Source organism: Neodiprion lecontei, chromosome 1 (assembly GCF_021901455.1).
Source record: "Neodiprion lecontei isolate iyNeoLeco1 chromosome 1, iyNeoLeco1.1, whole genome shotgun sequence".
Classification (NCBI taxonomy): domain Eukaryota; kingdom Metazoa; phylum Arthropoda; class Insecta; order Hymenoptera; family Diprionidae; genus Neodiprion; species Neodiprion lecontei.
The window spans coordinates 30,678,457-30,692,951 of NC_060260.1; the positions used below are offsets into that span (position 1 = coordinate 30,678,457).

General features: G+C 40.8%; 1 protein-coding gene across 4 annotated transcripts; it reads right to left on the bottom strand.

The window, feature by feature from the left end:
• Nucleotides 1-297: 297 nt before the first annotated feature.
• Nucleotides 298-13,371, bottom strand: LOC107222029 (mucin-16-like). 4 transcript variants are annotated; one of them, XM_046735632.1, is made up of 5 exons: nt 13,065-13,371; nt 10,204-10,309; nt 9,904-10,094; nt 4,376-8,286; nt 298-3,910 (listed from the first exon to the last, which is right to left on the bottom strand). In XM_046735632.1, the coding sequence occupies exons 1-5, from the start codon at nt 13,141-13,143 to the stop codon at nt 947-949; spliced, it is 7,251 nt and encodes a 2,416-aa protein (XP_046591588.1). In that variant the 5' UTR covers nt 13,144-13,371; the 3' UTR covers nt 298-946. The 4 variants fall into 4 exon arrangements, with proteins under 4 accessions (XP_046591588.1, XP_046591032.1, XP_046590061.1 ...); XM_046735076.1 differs by having other exon boundaries at nt 298-3,757; nt 3,911-8,286; nt 13,065-13,370; XM_046734105.1 differs by having other exon boundaries at nt 298-8,286; nt 13,065-13,369.
• Between the last annotated feature and the right edge of the window lie 1,124 nt (nt 13,372-14,495).

Here is a 14,495-nt window from a genome sequence, read left to right on the forward strand (position 1 = left end):
GAATACTAAACGATTAAGTTCTCGTAACGACGAAACCAAAAATTAGCAACATTGAAACCACGTTACGAATAATTTGAGTTGAAAAGATCAACGAACTTACTTCACCACGCCAACGAAGTTCTCAACTACCTATCTAGTAATTATTTCAATTCGTATGTTCCACTGAGATCGCGAAACCTGTCACATCATGCGAACTCTAATCGAGGATGGGGTTCGTTGTGCGTTGCTATGGAGAATATATAACAGAGCTGAGGGGTGGCACACAGAAAATTAAGAGCAGGCGTCGATACCTGGCACTTTAATGAGAATACAATGGAATCTGATATTATGTAGTAATACTGATGCTAATATTCCATACTAAATACTTTACTCGGATAATGAAATGTAAATCAAAGACAAATTAGTGAAAACATTATAATATTAATATGCCAGAGAATGTGCCGAACGAAATAACGGGAACATTCGTAATCGAGGATCAGCGTTGAAAAAACAAATTTAAATCAGTACGATTGTAAACGTTTTTCGGCATTGATAAACATACATAGCTTTCACGTACAAAAATTCAATGTTTCTATGTAATTATCTTTTACACAATTCAGTGGCTGACATAACTTGAAATAACTTGAAATACCTTCGTGGTGATTGACCACACAATGCTATAGAGTCATTTCACCTGCAGTGCATCAATTCCTTTACCGTTCTGTCTGGAAGTTTTCAAAGATGAATAATATAAAACTTAAATAAGAATTTTCGTATATAAGTTAATTTCTAATTTTCATGAATCGTACAAAACGTTATTACAGTATACACTCACTTAATATATATATATATACAAATTCTCACTCAATATAATATGTATAGTAAGGCCATATATTACAGGTACTCATGCATATCTTGACCTATAATGCTACGTCAGCTTTATCTTATTATTAAAATTTGAGAGTTTTCAAGTTTGACTCGGTTCCCAGTAGGTACTTGCAGTATCGCGCCAGGGGTCAATGAATTGATTTTCGGTCACGAATCCGTTCAGTACAGCATCTACGTATGCCTTTCGCTCATAGTCAGAGTCGAACGAAAAACTCAACGAGGGAATAAATTCCGTCTCAACGAATGTCTTGATGGGCTTGGGCGTTGTTGTTGTTGTTGTTGTTGTTGTTGTTGTTGATGTTGTTGTTGGAGTTTTCGGTAGCTCAGAACTAGTAGGAGCCGACTGCCAACCAGAGGCTTTCTTTCCGGTTCGATATTGTTCTAGATTGACAAACGGTGACGGAAATTTGTAATTTATATTGGCAGAAGTTGTGGGTGGGGTAAAGTAACTTTGGTGAGTGTCACTCGAAAAGTAGGGTTGTCCAAAATTCTTCGTTAATTCTTCTAAAAGCTGCTCCCTTGAGGGGATAGAAGTTACGGCCGTCTTCTGTGCCGAAGCAAAGAGTGATTCCAAGGAGCCATTTATATCTTTGGCTAAAAGATTCACGTCACGATTGCTCGTCGAGGACGGTTGGTTGAGGATGGAAAGATAATCAAATTTCGAATTCAGTCTTGCATTCAATGCTACGCTCTGTTCGGTTCCAAAGGGGAATGGTCGTGGTAAAACTTCCGATTTAACTGGGTCTATTTCTTCAGCGCGATTGCCGACTGACTTCGAGCGTGTTATAGTTGCAGGACTTAGCAGCGGATTAGAAAAAATAATCCTCTTGCCACTTTGATTATCTTCCAAAGATATTCTAGGATCAAACAGCAATCGTCCTCCAGCAGTATTTGATTGAACAGTGGGTGCTACAGTTGGTGTTATAGTTGGTGCTATAGCTGGCGCTATAGTTGGTGCTACCGTTGGCTCCAAATTTTGTTCATTCACTGAAGTTTCAATATCATCAGACCTAATGATTTCATAACCTTCCAAACCAGCGAAACCAGGCGATCCGTTATTCTGATGTTGCGCAAGAAGTTTACTTATGAAATCTCCCGAAGGATTAAAGTCCTCACCAGCGTTGATCGTAAAGGCAATCTCGTATGGCAAATCGTTACTATTGTTGATCGAATCTTCTATTTGGCTCAAGCTCACCGGCAAGCCAGCAGCTGAAATGTTTGGTCGAACAGCCTGCACACTATCCTTGTTTGATGCATCAAATTTCCCTGTGGTCGTTATACCGGTGATATCTAGGACATTCTTTGGTGTGCTAGATTCAAAACGTACATTACTTTCCGCAGAAGTTGCTTTACTGAAAACATTGGCCATGGTATTTTGCCGATATTCGTTATGAGGAACGATTTCCGAACTAAGCAAACTTGTTGAATCATCAGCTGATTGTGAATTTTGCAGCCCGATGGTCTTTTCGCCTTGTGTATCTAATGATGACTCAACAGCTTGTGAAATCAAAGTCGAAGGAATGGTATAAAACTGAGGATATAACGAGGCTCCGCCTGTGTGAAAACGTATATTCTCGTTATAACCGGCCGGAATAAACCCTTGAGCGATGGGTCCTCGAGTGTCAGACGTGTCTGCTTCTAAACTTTTTTCGCTCGGGGTGACGAAGGGGTTGTCAAATCTAGGAGGAGATAGAGTAGAGGCTATATTTGGATAACTAGTTGTTGATGATTCCTTGCTGGTACTCTCCACAACAGCAAACTGACTGTTCTTAGTTTCCGGATTCCCCACACTTGAATCGTAGGTAAGATGTTTCACCGGAGGTTGTACTGCCAATTGATCTCCTAGTTGCTGCTGTGGTATCTGGATGGAGTTAAATGACATGGGCCTCTGATATTCCTTTGGAGATAGATAGAGCTTTCCTGGTGCTGAACTGAACGATGGGTGAAAAGGGTTGGATAAATCATGCAACGGTACGGTCCATGGATCAGGAGCGTTTGAAGTCTGAATCAAAGGCGGTGCTTCGGTTGATGGAAGTATGGCTGGCCTTCGATTGAAAATATCCATCAAGTCTATAGCTGGTAACTTTGGAGGTTGTAGCACGTCAGTAATCAATGGTGGTATATATGGTGATGAAGACGCAACATGTTCTTTTTCAGTATTGCCCACTAGAACACCGTCGGATGAGTTTGAAGAGTTTGGAGTTTTAGAGAGCATAGGTGGATTCTTACATGATACACTATTAATTTCAGTAAACACACACGGAAATTGTGTCACTGGCATTTCTGTAGATTTAGAAGTTTGAGGAATCGGAGGAGATATCACAGTAGACACGTCCAAAGTCTGTGGTTGATGTATAACAACCATTGAATCCCCTCCCTGTGGGATTTGAGAAATGAACGGTGGTATATTCGGTGGTTTTCCAGGAACATTTTGATTATTGACAGTACTTGGGTTCTGTGCACTGAACGACGGCGTAGATTTTACTGTTCCAGGAATCAAGGATGGTATTCTGGTTGGTGTATTAAACACATTCGTGTCGTTGTTTGCTTCCGAAGATTGTGGAATCAGAGGTGGTATGCTATTGGATGATTGAGAAGTCTCTGTCTCTGTTCTGTCAGCAGAATCCGTTGAAACCACACCTGAGGTCTCTGTGATCAAGGGTGGTACCCTCGTGGCTGTATCAAAGATGTTCTCATCATTATTCGCATCTGAAGATTGTGGAATCAGAGGTGGTATGTTGTTGAATGGTTTAGAAGTCTCTGTTCTATCAGCAGAATCCGTTGAGACTACACCCGAGGTTTGTGTGATCAAGGGTGGTACCTTAGTGGCTGTGTCGAAGATGTTCTCATCATTATTCGCATCTGAAGATTGTGGAATCAGAGGTGGTATGTTGATGAATGGTTCAGAAGTCTCTGTTCTATCAGCAGAATCCGTTGAGATTACACCCGAGGTTTGTGTGATCAAGGGTGGTACCTTAGTGGCTGTGTCGAAGATGTTCTCATCATTATTCGCATCTGAAGATTGTGGAATCAGAGGTGGTATGTTGTTGAATGGTTCAGAAGTCTCTGTCTCTGTTCTGTGAGTAATATCCGTTGAAACCACACCCGGGGTCACTGTGATCAAGGGTGGTACCCTAGTGGCTGTGTCGAAGATGTTCTCATCATTATTCGCATCTGAAGGTTGTGGAATCAGAGGTGGTATGTTGTTGAATGGTTCAGAAGTCTCTGTTCTATCAGCATAATCCGTTGAGATTACACCCGAGGCTTGTGTGATCAAGGGTGGTACCCTAGTGGCTGTGTCGAAGATGTTCTCATCATTATTCGCATCTGAAGATTGTGGAATCAGAGGTGGTATGTTGTTGAATGGTTCAGAATTCTCTGTTCTATCAGCAGAATCCGTTGAGATTACACCCGAGGTTTGTGTGATCAAGGGTGGTACCTTAGTGGCTGTGTCGAAGATGTTCTCATCATTATTCGCATCTGAAGATTGTGGAATCAGAGGTGGTATGTTGATGAATGGTTCAGAAGTCTCTGTTGTATCAGCAGAATCCGTTGACTCTACACCTGAGGTTTGTGTGATCAAGGGTGGTACCCTAGTGGCTGTGTCGAATATGTTCTCATCATTATTCGCATCTGAAGATTGTGGAATCAGAGGTGGTATGTTGTTGAATGGTTCAGAAGTCTCTGTTCTATCAGCATAATCCGTTGAGATTACACCCGAGGCTTGTGTGATCAAGGGTGGTACCCTAGTCGCTGTGTCGAAGATGTTCTCATCATTATTCGCATCTGAAGGTTGTGGAATCAGAGGTGGTATGTTGTTGAATGGTTCAGAGGTCTCTGTTCTATCAGCATAATCCGTTGAGATTACACCCGAGGCTTGTGTGATCAAGGGTGGTACCCTAGTGGCTGTGTCGAAGATGTTCTCATCATTATTCGCATCTGAAGATTGTGGAATCAGAGGTGGTATGTTGTTGAATGGTTCAGAATTCTCTGTTCTATCAGCAGAATCCGTTGAGATTACACCCGAGGTTTGTGTGATCAAGGGTGGTACCTTAGTGGCTGTGTCGAAGATGTTCTCATCATTATTCGCATCTGAAGATTGTGGAATCAGAGGTGGTATGTTGATGAATGGTTCAGAAGTCTCTGTTCTATCAGCAGAATCCGTTGAGATTACACCCGAGGTTTGTGTGATCAAGGGTGGTACCTTAGTGGCTGTGTCGAAGATGTTCTCATCATTATTCGCATCTGAAGATTGTGGAATCAGAGGTGGTATGTTGTTGAATGGTTCAGAATTCTCTGTTCTATCAGCAGAATCCGTTGAGATTACACCCGAGGTTTGTGTGATCAAGGGTGGTACCTTAGTGGCTGTGTCGAAGATGTTCTCATCATTATTCGCATCTGAAGATTGTGGAATCAGAGGTGGTATGTTGATGAATGGTTCAGAAGTCTCTGTTCTATCAGCAGAATCCGTTGAGATTACACCCGAGGTTTGTGTGATCAAGGGTGGTACCTTAGTGGCTGTGTCGAAGATGTTCTCATCATTATTCGCATCTGAAGATTGTGGAATCAGAGGTGGTATGTTGTTGAATGGTTCAGAAGTCTCTGTTCTATCAGCAGAATCCGTTGAGACTACACCCGAGGTTTGTGTGATCAAGGAAGGTACCCTAGTGGCTGTGTCGAAGATGTTTTCATCATTATTCGCATCTAAAGATTGTGGAATAAGAGATGGTACGTTGTTGAATGGTTTCGAAGTCTCTGTTCTGTCAGCAGAATCTGCCGAAACTACACCTGAGCTTTGAGTAATCAAGGGTGGTATCCTAGTTGATGTATCAAAGACGTTCTTATCGTTATTTGCAGCTGAAGATTGTAGAATCGGAGGTGTTAGGCTATTAGATGGTTGAGAAACCTGTGTTCGATGAACGACATGTGTGGAATCTATCCCTGCTGATTCGGCTGATTGTGAGATTTGCCAAATCAGAGGAGGCATCCTGGCTGGTGCAACAGGCATATTTTCGTTATTATGAAAGCTCGTAGATTGAGGAATCACAAGTGGTATCCTAGTAGGTAATTGAGAATTCTGTGTTCTATTAGTAACATCCGATAAACCTCCCTCGGGCAATCCGGTGGGTTGTACAGTTTGTGTGATCAGAGGTGGAATTCTGGTTGATGCGTCAAATGCATTTCGATCACTATTTCCATCCAAAGACTGTGGAATCGGAGATGTTGTGCTATTAGATGGTTGAGAAATCTGTGTTCGATTCATAACATCTGTTGAATCTATCCTGACTGATTCGGCTGATTGTGAGATTTGCCAGATCAAAGGAGGAATTCTAGCTGGCGCACCGGAGATATTTTCATTGTTATTAGAGTTCATAGACGGAGTAATTACAAGTGGGATCCTACCAGGCGATTGAGAATTCTGTGTACTATCAGTAACATCCGATAAATCTACCCCTGGCAATCCGGCAGGCTGGGAGGTTTGTGTGATCAGCGGCGGAATTCTGGTTGATGCGTCAATCACATTTCGATCGCTGTTTGCATCCAAAGATTGTGGAATCAATGGTGGTATCGTATCAGATGGTTGAGAGGTCTGTGGTCTATCAGCAGTATCCGTTAAAACTGCTCCCGGCAATCCGGCTGATTGTGAAATTTGCGAGATCAAAAGTGGCCTACTCGGTGCTTCCAAAGTTTGAGAAATCCGAGGTGGTATCCTGGTGGATGATGCAGAAGTCTGTATTCTACTATCAACATCAGCTATAACCGTCCCTGATGATCCAATTTCGGAAATCGAAGGTATTGAGATGCGTGGTTCATTAGAGGTATTTTCATCATATATCGCCCCTGGAGATCGTATTCCTGACGGTAGCATAGGTGGCGAATTTTGAGGGATCAACAGTGGAATCATATTGGGTCGTTCAGAAGTTACATTTGCACTCATAGTATCCTTAGAATTCATTCCTAACGATCCTCCCAGTTGCGGAGGTTGAGGTATCGGAGCTAGCGACATATTGAACGTATTGAAAGTGAATAGTTGGTCACGAATATCGATAGAAGACGAATCTGATGACCCCAAAGGTCGTGGAAGTTGAACAATCAAGGGTGGTATCTTGCCAGGGGAATTAAAGATGTCACTGTCCTCTTTTTTCCCGTCATTTACCAAGCCTGTTTGCAGCGCAGCATTTGCGTAATTATCAACCAAAAACCCTTCCCTTTTCCCAGTAACTCGTGCCCGGAATTCCTCACTTAAGGAATCCTGGTCAGCGTAAAAGTGTTGATAATTTTGTCCATGACTATACGACTCTGAATTAAAAATCGATGGCACTATTTCAACTTCCTCTTTCGTATTTCCAATATTCGATTTATGATTTGACAAGTACGTATCTTGTAACTCCGATCCAAAACTTTCCGTAGGTTTAACGGATTTTGCCACATTTTCATGGTGTTCCTTGTCTGCGGTATCTGATTTTTCACTCGCTTTACGGTTCAAGATGACTGAATTTGTAAAATTATTATTTTCCGGTGTAAGATCTTCGTAAATTACCGTTGGTTGCGATGTTAAAATGTTACTATTTTTACCGTGAATGTAAAGATGATCTGAGCTTCCCAAGTCTTGATCATCATTTTTGTAAGATGTCGTAGAAGGTCTGTATGTAGTTACAGGTACAGTGGGTGAGTATAGTTTTCGCGTCGTTGTAGTAACCGTTGGAACAGTTGGAGCATACGATGGCTGAAATTCTTCTTTGTAAATGTTAACATCGTGATCATCAGAGTTTCGAAAATTTTCCTGTATTACAAATGGTCGTAATGTTGAATAAGCATTCTGAGAATCATCGTTGACATTTTTCTGAATGTAGATAACTGATGAATCTTTAGCTCGATCGTTTAATCTGGAATCCTCGCCCGGACGATTGATCTGAAAGTTTTTCGGCCTAAGCCGGATATTGATCAAATTCTGCTTAGATGGAGTATGATCGTCATTAACATCGTCATTATTCTTTCTCAATCGAGAATTTTCTTGCAATGGAGGCTGTTCTGTATGGTAGTGGCGATAATTTTGAGGGTTTCTTTCACCTGATACTGCAATTCCTTCACGGATGTTTGTTTTACCATTATCTCTGTCTGCAACTTTCGCAATGTTCAGTTGTCTTCCTCTGACTTGTTGATCACTGCTACCACTGTTCGGTTTTGACAGTTGCATCATTTCGTATGCTTTTTGGATCATTTGTTCCTCATTTTGAGGTATTTCTTGGTGTGGAAAGAAATCATCATTGGGCCCTTCACATTCTACGTTATTCCACCAATCACAGGTAAGCAGAGTTTGCGAAAAAATTGAGCCGACTGGACAGAGGAACGAAGAAACCACCACATTGTGACATACGTGGAAAACCTGACATCCAGCTTCCTCATCAGCATAGTAACCTGAGGGTCAATATAACAATAAATCAATTGCACATTCACTTCTGCAAGTGAGTAGGTATGCTATTTGAATCAAGACATCAGCTTTTTATTAATCTAAGTGCAGTGCGTTAATGGCAAACTGATTCGTACAAGTATTACACACTTCTAAGACGACTCTCGCATTTTAAAAATAATTACTGAGCAGTGAGCAGATGATTCAATGCCTCGGAGATGCTGTGAGAATGTCGCAACGCAAAGTAGCGAAGTTTCTACTCGATGAGGTACCGTGGGCCCCATGAGTTACGCCATTACGATTTAATCAATTTGAATCACAACTTGTTCGACACGAATATCATTTCACGTTAATCCGCGTAGCAGGTGTAAGAAGACACCGTTAATATTATAAATAATTAGTTGACGACCTCGATCAGATTATTTTAGAACGAGGTATAGTAACTCTGACCTCGTTAATTAATCAAGTTTATAGTTTTCACTGTGACTCATAGAAGTGCGATTTTCCTTCAGGAAAGTGAGTAGGCTTATTTGCCAGTAACATGCGATGCATAAATCAATATGTTGTTTTATCCATCTGCAGCCTCAGGGAAATTACGTGTACATGCAACCGCGAGCAAAGGTTTGTTGCTTTGAAAGGAGATATGCGGTAGAAGGGGCCATCCCACTTTGACGTGATGCTTGTGGTAAGTGAATACGCGGATGTCCTTGTGGACGGAAAAATTATTCATATTCGTAATTCGTATTCGAGTTGCACGATAGGATGCTGCGATGCCAAAGTGTAACTGCAAAAATGCCAAATTCACTTTCTGAACCACACCCAAACCTTGTATCCTGTGGAGTAACACTTTCACCAGATAGTAATACCCACTTTGGATCACAGGGGTCAATTAACCTGCATGTATGCACGCGATATTCACAGTACACGAATCTCAAAAATTGTGCAAGAAATTTTATTCATTTCTCTTATGATAATAGCCCGAGCTCGATTTTAAATTCGTCGTGCTATAGTTTGATTTTATTTTTTTTAACTCAATACAAGAACACGTGCACATGATATTCATCAAATTCTGGATTTGACAGAGTCGGAAAAACCTAAATATCGAACGAAAGAATACTTGTTAAGAAAATCTGTTATGAAAATCAATTGTATAGATATTTGTACTAAACCTGTTCTCACACACAACAATAATAATAATAATAATATTCATGCTAACAATCATAATAGGAGAGTTCCGCGTGCCTGTTCGTTCGAAATACGTCGCAAAAGAAACGAAATCCTTAGCATCTGTTCTCACGTTTATAAGGTTTTGTTTTTTTTTCGCCTCTAGCATGGATGTCAAGGATCCTGCTCTTCCCCGATCCAAGTAATAGTGGTGTCTGTAAGTGACTACGAATACTCGATCCGTGATTCCGCGCGGGAGATCTGGCATTTTCTTTGCTTTCTCAATAGGTCATATTAGCTGCCAAGTACACGAATTCCAAGAGTGGTCTTCGCGCTCAAAGAGAATCCCAGGTGAATGAAGAATGTGAATGATTCATAGACTAATTGTTTCAAGGAACAGTTTGTTAGAATTCATCAATTCAAAGAAAGATGCCAACGTTATAATCGGCAATTATAATTACCCGACATCCGACCATGACAGGAGAATCTCGTTTTCGGTACGCTGGTGTAGGTTGGATAATTGACTCCTGGTTCACCTGGTACGTTCGACCTGATATCCGAAAATCCCGATTCTACCTGACTGGAGTCGTAGTCACCATTCGTCGAGTCATAGCTATCGTACGATCCATCTTCATCGGGATTAAAGTATTTTCTGTAAAATAATTGCTCTCAAATGATTTGCTCACCTAATGCATTGTCTTTCGTTTTAAAGGAATCGCACAGGACAGCGATTGTATAATTATTTATTTATTATTAATTACCTTCCTCTACTGCCGTCAATTGCTCTTCGAAAATGGAAGCTTTCCTGGATTTCTTCGGCGTTCTCCTGAATCGATTGACCGATGCACAAAACAACCGTAGCGAGAACTGAGAAGATGGGATATCGTTACATCTTTATTAGTGTAAATTAAATCATGAAAAAACTGAGGTAAGAACAGTATTGTATTTCAGTATTGAATGTACGGTTAGTAGTATGCGAAACCAACTATCCAGTCAAGAGCTGTTAAAAAATTAAATAACAACTGGTAACTACCACATAATAAACATCATGCTTTCAAACACGGATGACCAAATCGGAGTTATTATGATGCTTGGATAGCGTACATTTCCATTGCAACATGTTACTTCCATGATGCACCGACTGAATAAAAAATTCTTGGCATATAGTGCATAAAAATACAAGTAAGTGGAGGAGATAAAGTTTCCATTTTCCGTCAGTGGGACAATATTTCTGACTTCTTTTGTAAACGTAATCTACGTTTTATTTTCGCTTTAATGTAGGTCTCCGTCATCGGCAGTACTAGAGAAAGAATGGAAAAAAATCAACTTTCGAATGGCACTTTGTACTTTCACTTGTTCGAAATAATTTGCACTAAATGTTGTGCTAACAGAATAATTCGTCTCCAAATGCGTTAGGTGTTAACGTTTTCAGAGTCATGATAATGGCCTAGTCTTGCAAAATATAACACCAGTTAAGCTATCAAAAAAATAGAAAGCGCGAATGTGATTTGCACATTCTACAATCACCGAAAGATTACGCTAAGTGAGAAAATTTCGCACAGCCCGTATTATCTCGCGTACAAAAATTATCGTGAGCTGAACTGAGGAAATTCTTGTAACATTTGCTAACGATTTTATTCAATAGAAATTTCCCACTGGCGTATTTAATTTTTCATTTTTCACTTCTGCAAATTTCATCTTACGCGGAAAACAAAATCGAATTTTTGAAGAAGAAACTTCACGTTACTTTTTAGAACCGTTCGAATATGACAATACCTGGTATAGGAAATTCACTTTCTTCCAAATCACTTTAAAACTTCAATCTCTTAACATTCGCACTCAAATACCATATAAACAATATACAAAAGATGCATCATTTTTTTTGTGAATTATATCACATGTTAGTAAAAGTTTTGTGAAATTTCTTATATTTCATGTTATCAACTCCAAAATAATGTCCACCGTAGTAAATATACTTTCACGCTTCGGGCAATCGGGAAAATAAATGTTCAAACACTCGCAGACACGCGATATTGTCCGGAAGATGATTTTATCGATAAAAGGCGTGCGTTTAGGCATTTGGCTGGATTAGCAAAGATGGGAATTTACTCATTGTCAAATTTAATTAAATCCGCTTTCACAATTTCATATTTCATTTGAACCTGTACATCGTAATAAAGATGAAACTAAGTTGATCTTTCAAGTTCGTGAGTAACCGGTTACTTTTAGTTAAACTTTACTTTAGGCTAAATTCAAGGAATCAGGGATAAGCGTAAACAAAGGACAGCAACATTTCTCAGTCTTTTCCCGCTTTTCCATATTGTGACACCTATTTGTTGAAATGACGGGAAGCCTGCAGTGTCAAAATAACGTCGGTTATGATTAGCTGCCGATTTGTAAGGAGCGAAAAAATAGTCTTGGCAACAACTGAGTACAAAAAAAAAAAAAAAATCAACGTGAACCACTTCCGCAACAAAAATACAGCTTCAGATATTTCGCACTCATCGTTCGCACGTAATACACATTCAATTAAACGAGGAAAACAGTCTACTGCGAACACTGCAACACCGAGTACATTAAATCCTCCTAAAATCCGAGCATCTCCTTGAACAGTCAGCTTGACAATGAGGTAAATTCATTGTCAGGTATTTTCTTTTCGACGCAAACCCGAATTAAGTACCGCCTGCACAAGTAACGAGTCGAAATATTCGTGGGATAAACTTACAAAGGTATCTTTGAGTGGACCGCATGTTGTCCCGGACTCACATCGGGGGGACACCACTAAAATATTGGCAGCCCGCCGGTCGGGAAGTCTGCAACGCACTGTTCCCAGTGCGAGTCAAGGATCTCTCAGCTTCTTCTTGCTCGTCCAGATACCGAGAAGGGGGATCCGGCAAGGATGAGGGAGTTAATGAACGACAGGCCGACCACCGGTCGTTTTGGCTGGTCAAATTTAGTAGCCACACACGAAACACCGTCCCTAAGTGTCGTGGGCGATCACTAGGGCACCAAATCGTGTAATATCGTCGCCTACTGCTGTTCCCGGTTACTCAATTGTCCATCATTCCCACGAAATCGAGTAAACCCATCCGGTTCTCAAGTGATCAGAATTACGATTGATTACCGAAAAAATGACGATACTTTGCATCGTCTGGTAGATCGGTATCCATACTGCGTAAAACGACGCTACTTTCTTTGCCCGTGTAACGAAGATCGCGGACTTTGATGATAATTCAAGTGGTTGTTGTTTTTTTTTCGTGACATGCTTGAAAGCAAATTGAAAGGTTAGATTCAACTGCTTTTGAATTCTACGCTTATTCTAAACACACCAATCCGCACACCTACAGTAATTGGACATTTCAAAGAAGACCCGAGTGATTAGTTTTTACACGTCTTGACTCCCCGCATATTCCTCGACTAATTATCCTGCCAACTCTTCACGAGTTCTTTTGAAAAGGGTCAAGCGGCCCTCAGATGGGACAGTATTCTGCACAACAGGTAGAAAAAGCTGTAGAAGCCAGACTGCGCGACATACATTCATGTATAAACCGGCCCAACCCGAGGCAATCAAAATCCAAGCCAGCCAGCCTCTGTGAATATTGGCACAAAGATTCTCACGTACTTGTATATGAGGCTGCACGTATACCATCAGCAGCTGGGCCATGGATGTAATACTTTCGATTACATAAGTTCGATGACATTGCCTCAGTTCTGAGCGTTGCGTCTTCGGAGCAGCTTTCGAGTTACGCAATATACGAAGCGCGGGTCGAACACGTCATACTTTAATGGTATATGTAGACGAACAAAGATTCAGCACCCAAATTTGATGGCGTTAAATTCTTACCCACGCAACGAACGTGGATGATGCCGAAAAGTTGAAATACTTTCGTTAGATGTTCTAAGCCGACTCCAAATCCTGTCGTAAATAAAAGTAATTGATACATCATTCTAACATCTTTCAACGATTTCATTTGCCAATGATCTTGAAAATTTTCTGCGTCTCGAATCGCGCCGAAAATCGTTTACAGCTGCAAAGAAAGAGCATAGGAGGAAAATATTGTGTAATTCCACATAAAACCTGTTGATTGCAACATTCGCACGTACCGTAAAAATATTCAGAACGCGCGAATCATCTACGTACAATGAATCACCCACTAATTCTCGCAACGCAATTCTCACGACCACACCATGCGGACCGAAATACAAAAGGTGCTTTTCGAGGAAAAGAAAAAAAGAATATTTATACGAACGATTGACGTGCATTCGTCATTTTGCTATCACATTATCCCGCGGACGAGTTGTAAGACAATTCAATCAAATTTCGCTCTCAATAACAGTAAAAAACAGGCATGCGATAAGAAACGCCGTAATGTGTTTTTTCAATTAGATGACCAAGTTACACTGTGGAATCCCACGCAAGGAAACTGACTGTTTATTTGTAAGTATTAGCAGATCGAAGAGGCGTCCCTTTCACGTTGACCAGCAGTTCTGATGCGGATCCCGGTCGGTCGAATCCTGCGTTTATTTCTCGGATAGAGCCGGCGGACAGTGTGTTACATTCTCCCGCAAGTTTACGAGGCAAGATGATGACACTCTACAACCTATCCTTTCACCGAAACCGCGCCTAGTGCACGCGATCAAGTGCCAGAGTCATTCAAAAGATTCATAATTGATCAGCGTGCACGACCCTTTTACCTTTACCTCTTTGCGTTAAACGACGGGGATAACGCATTCTGTCACATCTCAATTTTTCAAAGGTATATATTTCACAGGTTCGGTGAACTATTCTAATAAAATCGTGCTGGGAAACGCAGTTACGAGAACAATCTGCAAATATGAGAGAAGGAAGGGGATTCAAATGAATTGAAAGATCTCTCATTCGCACGATGAAGGCAACTATGAATTTTGAACAATTATCCGTTTAGCTTCATTCCTGACACTGGCGAAACATGTCGTACGATTTTTCGATTGAAATCGCGACAATCAAGTGCTTGTACGTTGAACTTCCTCTAGGGTTTTTTTTTTTTACGGACCTTATTCCCCGAATTTTCCC